The sequence below is a fragment of the Limulus polyphemus genome, unplaced genomic scaffold, assembly GCF_000517525.1.
Source record: "Limulus polyphemus unplaced genomic scaffold, Limulus_polyphemus-2.1.2 Scaffold435, whole genome shotgun sequence".
Taxonomy (NCBI): domain Eukaryota; kingdom Metazoa; phylum Arthropoda; class Merostomata; order Xiphosura; family Limulidae; genus Limulus; species Limulus polyphemus.
This window is the reverse complement of record NW_013666045.1, coordinates 126551-135832: the sequence shown is the minus strand read 5'-3', so window position 1 is coordinate 135832 and position 9282 is coordinate 126551. Positions and strand designations below refer to the sequence as shown.

The window sequence follows — 9282 nt, the reverse complement described above, 5'->3', positions numbered from 1 at the left end:
GTTTTCGTTTATAAAATGTTGTTGTTGTTCTCGACTTGATTTTTTATTTTATTACTTCGTCTCCATGGTTACTATTTGCAAATAGTCAGTAATATTGTAGGTCCATTTTATTGCTGTTCTTTTTATGCACCATTATAACACATTTTCATCCCATCATTTAATTTCTGTTGTGCATATATTGTTGTATAGAAGATATTTTAAAGAGATTCATCAGGTGGAAAACGTAGTTTTATAATAATGGAATGTACGAAAAGTAACCCGAAAAACGGCGCTAACTCGGTAACCCGTGGCCCGATTTTAACGAAACTTGTTTGATTCTGTTTCTATTTCCATCTCTATTCTCATTTCATTACAAATATGGCACTATTGTGCGCCGTTTGTACTTTATTTAATTACAGACAAGCAAACACACAAACAATCTCAGAGTTTTAGTAGTATATATAGATATATAAAAAACATATTTAACAGATTTAGAATGTATAGTTATCAAATTCATCAGTTTAAGCCTAATATAAAAACGCGTTTTGAGATAAAACGAGAAGTATATTAATACTAGCACTGGCTAAGAACAAAAAAATATGTTCACAGGTACCACGACTATAGAAAGGTTTGAATTTATAGAGGAATATAAAATCACACAAGTTTCCTGTGATATAATATTTTTAAAATTTCATAAAATACCTTTCAGAGTTTTAAGTGTTTCTCTTGCATTAAATAAAACGCCTTCCCCAAACTGAACAGCGTCCTTAGCTTTGTTTAAAGCTACCTGTGTGTCACTTAATAGCTCTTCCATTCCCTGTAAAAGAGACAGACTACGATATAAGATACCTGAAGAAAGAAAGTCAACAGTCACACTATAAAACCAGTAGGCTGTATAAAAACGTAGTGAGGTGTTAAAGAAACTACAAGGTTTTCATTAATTACTGCGTGATTTAAATAGCCAAATATTGGGCACATTGAAAACTTCTTTCTCATAGATTAAGTTTAACTCATCTGTTTCAGTTTAGAAAAGATATAAGATATAAAGAGCATGAAAAAAAATTCATATACATTTCATTATCAAATATCTTCCGAATGCTATTAGAACTATACAGTAACATATAATATATATATTAACGTTGCAAGAATATTTGTTTCTTCTAGACCATTGTCGATGATGCCCTTTATTAAATACTACAGCTCACCAAACACATAATAGAAACATACACAGAAACAACTATATAATAAGATTCAGTGTATGTGTATATATGTGCTTTTCTGTCTGTCTCTCACGTAACTCCTCCTAAACCGCTGGACTCATCAACTTCTAAATGGCGCCAAACGAATCGTCTCGACCCCGAGGTTTGCACAAATGTAAAGCTTTTATCCAACCACTAAGAGTACCCGGGTATTCCGCGAAAATATTTTTACGTGGTTTACCAGAAAGCGGACCCCAAAGTTGGCATTTATTTACATTAGACAATTGTCTAATTCCTATTCTTAACGGATATGTCGTGAAAGCAGCTTGTGTTGTTTGTTAGACAGATATGTCATGAAAGCAGCTTGTGTCAGACAGATATGAGGTGGAAGCAGCTTGTGTTAGACAGATATGTGGTGGAAGCAGATTGTGTTGTTTTTTTAGACAGATATGTCGTGAAATACGCTTGTGTTGTTTCTTAGACAGATATGTCATGAAAGCAGCTTGTGTTAGACAGATATGTGGTGGAAGCAGATTGTGTTGTTTTTTGAGGCAGATATGTCGTGGAAGCAGCTTGTGTTGTTTGTTAAACATATATGTCGTGGAAGCAGCATGTGTTGGTTTTTAGACAGATATGCCGTGGAAGCAGCTTGTGTTAGACAGATATGTGGTGGAAGCAGATTGTGTTGTTTTTTAGACAGATATGTCGTGAAATAAGCTTGTGTTGTTTCTTAGACAGATATGTCATGAAAGCAGCTTGTGTTAGACAGATATGTTGTACAAGCAGCTTGTGTTGTTTTTTAGACAGATATGTCGTGGAAGCAGCTTGTGTTGGTTTTTAGACAGATATGTCGTGGAAAGAGCTTGTGTTGGTTTTTAGACAGATATGTCGTGGAAAGAGCTTGTGTTTGGGGCACGAGGATGGCATTTGCCACTGGCCTTTATGTTCATGTATAGTCACCTCTTAAAAAACGCCGCACCTTGCATACTACGAATGAGATATGACTTGTTCCAAATCACTTTTTGGATGACCTTGGTGCCATAAGTTGATCCATATTCCTTTGTTTTCCAATTCCATCATGTACAAGGAATATTACCGTCTTGGAAATTCTAAATCCCCGATAAGAATACATATTTATCAGTGTAAGAATATTGTGCGTCGGTAGAGGATGTTACATACCCTTGCCAAAAGCGATACATTTTGAGTGGAATTACACTGCCTACCTGTCCCACCATGACTTTGTATCAGTGGCATTTCATTACCTAGCCGTTCCACCATGACTTTAAATCAATGGCATTTCATTACCTAGCCGTTCCACCATGACTTTATATCAGTGGCCTTTCACTACCTAGCCGTTCCACCATGACTTTAAATCAGTGGCGTTTCACTACCTACCCGTCCCACCCTGACCTTATATCAGTGGTATTACACTATCTACCAATTCCACCGTGACCTTACATCAGTGGCATTACACTCCCTAGCTGTTCCCCCGTGACCTTACATCAGTGGCATTACACTCCCTAGCTGTTCCACCGTGACCTTACATCAGTGGCATTACACTCCCTAGCTGTTCCACCGTGACCTTATAATAAACATAGTTGTAACACAGTGATTCGATCAATGGGCAGCTGACTAATAGTTTCGTTCAAAAATTTTGTACAGTATCATCATTCAATACAACGCTTTGTTTACTGTCGCTGAGGGTGATTCTATACGAATATAAAGATAATTTCACCAGTGTTTAACATTACTATTATTTGAACAAATGAATAGTCAGACAATAAAGCATATACAGAGAGTTGAATACATTATATCAAAGCGGTCTGGAACATACAAATCAGCATGTAGCTTGACAACTATAACCAGTATAAAGTCACGGTGGAACGGCTAGGTAGTGTAATGACACTGATGCCTCACTTCCCTATAATTGGTTATGTTAGTTTAGTTTAATTGTTACTACTGTGCTTGATCGCCTCACTTAGTAGTAACAATTAAACTAAACTAACATAACCAATTATAGGGATTCGGTCAATTAAACTAAACTAACATAACCAATTATAGGGAAGTGAGGCGATCAAGCATGTATAATAGTAACACAGTTGTGATTGCCTCACTTCCCTATAATTGCTTATGTTTGTTTAGTTTAAGAACTTAAACCTTATACGAACTGATGATTAGTATTCGACTGAAAGTAAAATCATTTATAATACAACGGCCTCACGAGTACACACATTGAGAAATGGCCTTTCTGTCAGTAGCGTATAGCAGAGTTTAATTTAAAATGGTATGGTTTTTAATAATCCGTATTATTTTAGTTAACAATGTAAGTTGTTAAAATCATCAATACTATTGCAACTCTTTAGCCAACTTTTTCATTATAATCAATCATCAGCCCTCGTTAGATAAAGTATTTTACTCTATATTCTATTAATGCCAAATGTATTTCAACTAAGACTTGTTTTACAACATCCTGTAAAATGAAATCTGATACTGAGCAAAGTAGATGTAGAGTATCTACGTGTAACAAAGTAGATGTAAAGCATCTACGTGTAACAAAGTACATGTAGAGCATCTACGTGTAACAAAGTAGATGTAAAGCATCTACGTGTAACAAAGTATATGTAGATCATCTACGTGTAACAAAGTAGATGTAGAGCATCTACGTGTAACTAAGTAGATGTTGAGTTTCTACGTGTAAGTGCACTGTTGAGATTCCGATGTATTTCCATTCCTTTAATATTGGGCAACAGTTACTGTCATTTGTTGTCGGAAGCTTACGGCGTTGGAATTCGGGTTTCGATACCAGTGGTGGACAAAGCACCTATAACCCATTTTATAGCTTTATGCTTAACCAAAACAAAACGACTTAAATACAACTCCATGTGATTTGTGTGAAAATGCGATTATACAAATAAACAATCCAACTAATTCATTCCAACATAACCAACTACACTGAAAACTTAGAGAGGTGTTTCCTGAACTTAGTGAAATGTCTTAAAATAGAACATTAATAGCATTATACAAACGTTTTAACTTCGTTGCGTAGTTTATATACTGGCTCTAGTTAAACTGATTAGCACTGTCATTGCTCATAGTGTGAACCCAAATTATTTATAAAGTAATGCCTTATTGTTTCTTTTAAGGATAACTTTCATTTTATGAGTAAACATTATACAAAAACTTTAATAAAGATATTGATCTTATTAAAACAATTAAAACCTATAATTGTTTCTCAATGAATCTTTATTTGTAAAGTGTTCTAAAAAACCTAGAATTGTTTCTCAATGAATCCTTATTTGTGAAGTGTTCTAAACTACCTAGAATTGTTTCTCAATGAATCCTTATTTGTGAAGTGTTCTAAACTATCTAGAATTGTTTCTCAATGAATCCTTATTTGTAAAGTGTTCTAAACTACCTAACTATCGAGTGTTATTCTGTCCATGCACAGGTATCATGAGACGATCTGAATTCGTGGCATAGACCACACATTAGGTATACTGCCTAAAGGGAATAACTTTGTGTTAACACACACAGAGAGAGACGTTAGATGGACGGACGGATTAGTATAACTGATTTAAGTGGATATAGGTTTCTGGAACTAGATGAACTCGATCGATAAGTAGCATATTTAATGTTTAGTCATCTGTAAACCCCTATGTACATGAAACGATATGTGAAATGTTTTCACTTACAAAGAATTGCAAAAAAACTGCAGGAATTTTCGAACAAATTTGCAGTGATTTTTCTGCGCTCATGCATCCGACATATGGCCAGCTACTATTTGTGAGATCTTTGTAACATGATTTCCATAAATGTAAATAATTTGACAAGTATATATATACGTGAACTCTACGAATGAACTGTATAATTTCGTTTCTATAAGGCCTCTTATCCCAAGATGGCTGATTATACATTTCCTGGATTGACAAGGGTTGATACATCCTATTTCCAATCGGTGGCCTGGAGACAGATAGGCAAACAACTGGACGATGGTTGTGTTGGTTTCATTCGGTGCATTGTGTGTGATACCCATTATTAGGGGGAAGATAATTTCTTGGTTAGCAGGTGAATGTGTTGCTAGAACAGGATGTTTGTTCTTGAGCTCCTCACAGCACACTTTACAAATAAGGATTCATTGAGAACCAATTCAACGAAAGGCTTTGTATTTTCTAGAGTTCGTTCATTTTATTCCTTCTTGCAAGGCTATAAGAATTACAGTAAAAATATCTGCCATCTTTTTATTATGCGTGTATATTTTGTGTATATCTTTGTCTACGTATAGCGTTCATTTTATTCCTTCTTACAAGACTATAAGAATTACAGTAAAAACATCTGCCATCTTTTTATTATGCGTGTATATTTTGTGTATACTTTTGTCTATGTATAACGTTCATTTTATTCCTTCTTACAAGGCTATAAGAACTACAGTAAAAATATCTGCCATCTTTTTATTATGCGTGTATATTTTGTGTATACTTTTGTCTATGTATAGCGTACGTTTGTAAAAATAAGTAAATAAAAAGTCAAGAATAAATCAGGTTAGGTTTTTACATTAAGAATACTGTTTTGCTTTTTTCTTTACTAGCCTCAAGAAACCACCTAAATCATACAACCAGCGTGATATAAGAGAGCATTAGGTTTGGATTCTACACCTCTCATCAGGTAGCAAGTGTAATGATTTTCACAAGAGCTAGATAAAATGGCCTAATTATTAACGTTTAGTTTAAGACGTTTATTTTTAAAAGTCTATCAAACTGAAGTAATATATTACTTAATGATGAAGTTCATCCGAGGAGTTGCGCTATACAACACAAAATGTAAGAAGATCCAATTTTAGAGTAACGGGTATAACAAACAATTAATATCTATGAACTAAAAGGTTGCGGCTTAGATTGTAAAAAAATCAACAACGCTGTTGTATTTGTCTGTTGATTGCTTCGCTCCTCATTATAAATTATATATTTGCATATACACACGTATTAATCCACATACATCAAAGTAGGTGCTGATGTTTAGATAAGATTCCTATAGAACTTGTTAACTTTAATAATAGTGAATGGGTGGAAATTTGATGTTTTACAATTGTACAAATTAAAGGTGTTTTTATCAATAGATATTGATGCAAGGATTCTAAGTTTAACTTCATTTTTATCACTTTAAATTAATTGCTTTTTTGGGGTAGCTACCGTACCCACAACCAGTTGCGGACGGTGAGTGGTAGTTGGGTTTAGTACGTTGTGGGTTCTAGCCTCCAAACTCTAGCCCTCATTTGCTTTTCATTGCTAGCTACAATATAATAACAGCTAATGCGTTACATCCAACATTTCAGCCACTAATCTGTGGCTGTCTTCAGAAGAATACTGAGAAGGTGTGGGCTGTATATGATGGCAGAAGTAGGGATTCGACCCTTGTTCTTTTTGCTGGAAAGGAGAGTGAACTATCACGTGTCCGGAATTCAAAGTAACTAAACGTTTGAATAGTTTTAGTAGGAATGCCTATATATTGCTTATTTCTACAAAACAATGACAGAGTTTGTTATCAGATAGGCCGAATTTGTTATCAGATAGGCCGAATTTGTTATCAGATAGGCCGAATTTGTTATCAGATAGACCGAGTTTGTTATCAGATAGATGGATATAGAAGATTTGTTTTATCTTTCTTTTTCTCATGTGTGGTTCACACATCACAGTATTTTAGTATTATTTTTTCATGTCATTTTTCTGTGACATGATAGGCACTTGCAGGTAGATCTAGTCACAAATTTTGTATGCCTATTATGCTCTTGAATCCTGAATATTGCTAGTCTTCCTGCTTTCCCCATGTCTCGGAGTTCACGTTCACAAGAGGTGTCGTAAATGGCGTTTGTGTTCTAATTAGGAGGTTTGGTGGTAACGAATTAAGATCAAACTGTGTTGTGGTTTCTGAATACTGCTCTGCTTTTATACTGTTTGCATGTTGACACAAATGAGAATGTGACTTTGTGTCTGTAATATTCTCCCTACTTATTGTTTCTTCTTTATCAGGTATCAAGAGCAGCTATTATGAACAGAGGGTTCTACTGACGAGTTGCTCAACACGAAGACTTAGGCAGTGCATGACGTCTGTCGCTACACTTTTGGGAAGTTTGATGTATAAACGACGAATTTTTCCTGTTGTGTATCAATGTTAAGTGTTGGTAACCATCATATATAAGAGCGGACATTTGTATCTTATATTTATATTGTGAAATGTATCGCTGGACGTTCTGCATTCTGGTAGTTTATAAATGTGTGTGGCAATATTGCACATCTGATCCAATCCTGGGTCGTAAAGCGACTATTTTGTAGTCGTTGTCTTCTAAATTGTGGTAAGACTGAACCCTATGACTAAAGCCCTCTTGTTGTTTGTAATATTTATGTTCCTGTTGGAAGTCAGCTTTGATCATACTAAAAGGTGAGGTTATGTTCGTTGAGACTGTCATAATAACGATTAAAGCTCGATCGTCTCAACCTTACCCTAAATGATTATGCTATTTTAATTTATTTTCAATAATCATAGACATTTATATTGTTATTTCCATTTCTGACGATTTATAAGCTTTGTTGCATGATCAGCATGCATGTGTGCTCTTCCACTGTTTTAAACTTGTTGCATGATGAGCATACATGTGTGCTATTCCATTGTTTTAAACTTGTTGCATGATCAGCATACATGTGTGCTATTCCACTGTTTTAAACTTGTTGCATGATAAGTATGCACGTGTGCTATTATATTGTTTTAAACTCGTTGCATGATAAACATACATGTGTTCTATTCCATTGTTTTAAACGTGTTGCATGATAAGCACGCATGTGTGCTCTTTTACTGTTTTAAACTTGTTGCATGATCAGCATACATGTGTGTTATTCCACTGTTTTAAACTCGATTAGAACAACATTTTCGAACAGATCTATACTCTTTTTTTTCAGACTGGTACTTCCTTAAGAAATATATTCTTTCAACATACTACTAAACGGTTTGATAAGTTACAAGACAAAGTTTATATTTCTATGAATCATGATTTATAAGTGTATATTGTACTTTCTTGTACAGTGTGAGTCATTATCGACTTAAAATGAAATATAGTTTTCTTATATTTCTATTTTTATTACCAAAATAACTTTAAGATATAATAGACAAAACTATTCCAACTAACCTTATACAGTAAAACTGCTTCATTTAAAATATCTTCAGCTTGAACTTTTTGTTCTGTCATTTCATCGTACAATCGAAGGCTCATTTTTGTCACTTTTTCTGCGTTTTGACAGGTTATGTTTGCCTGAAAAAAATTAAACAAATATTATTTTAAGTTTAAAATATGAATAGCAAGATAGACAATGAAGATGTATTTAGGTCTTAAGAAGTGATAAAACATTATAATAAAATTAGGAGGATTTTTGGACGTTTCGCTCCTTATTCGCTAGGATTTCAATTTAGAAGTGTCTTTCACTAAACTTTGATGTGGGTTGTTGGGATTTTTACGCTAAAATTTCAGATCAGAAGAGTGTTTTTCACTGCACTTTGATGTGTACTTTTGCTCAACAGTAGAGCTGATTATGAATCAGTCGAAATGGCATCTATATCAGCCATTTTAAAAATAGTAGTGAATGACATGAAAACCACAACTGTAGGATTGCAGGCACGATGAAACATCTCAATGTGGTATTACTAATGACTTTACAAATACTGTTATATCAAGCAGACTTGGTCTGTTACTACATAAAAATGACATAATAAATGAAATAATAAATAATTATTTTACTGGCAGTGACCATTTTGATCTTTAGAACTAAAAAATAACTGAATTAAATATCTACCTAAGACATTGTTTGTTTGTTTGAATTTATGCACAAAGCTACACAATGGGCTATCTGTGCTCTGCCCACCACGGGTATCGAAACCTGGTTTCTAGCGTTGTAAATCCGCAGACATACCGCTGTGCTACTGAGGGGCTACCTAAGACATAAGTTAATGCAATACTAAGAATAAGAATGGTAATGTTAAACATCAGCAGAGAAAGTACAAGACTGATTACACAGGCCTGTCATGGTTTTATTGTTAACACAGGCCTGCAATGGTCTTATTG

At 34.4% G+C, this 9282-nt stretch overlaps 2 protein-coding genes across 2 annotated transcripts in view; both read right to left on the bottom strand.

Moving 5' to 3' along the window:
- The window catches only part of LOC106458248, a 21394-nt gene extending 12958 nt beyond the window's left edge, over positions 1–8436 (bottom strand). Inside the window, exons 1-2 of the mRNA XM_022384408.1 lie at positions 8353–8436; positions 682–796 (exon numbers count right to left, since the gene is read on the bottom strand). Coding sequence (XP_022240116.1) covers positions 682–796; positions 8353–8436 — 199 coding nt within the window. The remainder of the gene's footprint in view (positions 1–681; positions 797–8352) is intronic.
- LOC106458246 (laminin subunit gamma-1-like) overlaps positions 772–9282 on the bottom strand; it is a 75285-nt gene continuing 66774 nt past the window's right edge. The window contains exons 17-18 of the mRNA XM_022384401.1: positions 8353–8475; positions 772–796 (exon numbers count right to left, since the gene is read on the bottom strand). Coding sequence (XP_022240109.1) covers positions 8466–8475 — 10 coding nt within the window. The 3' untranslated portion in view covers positions 772–796; positions 8353–8465. The remainder of the gene's footprint in view (positions 797–8352; positions 8476–9282) is intronic.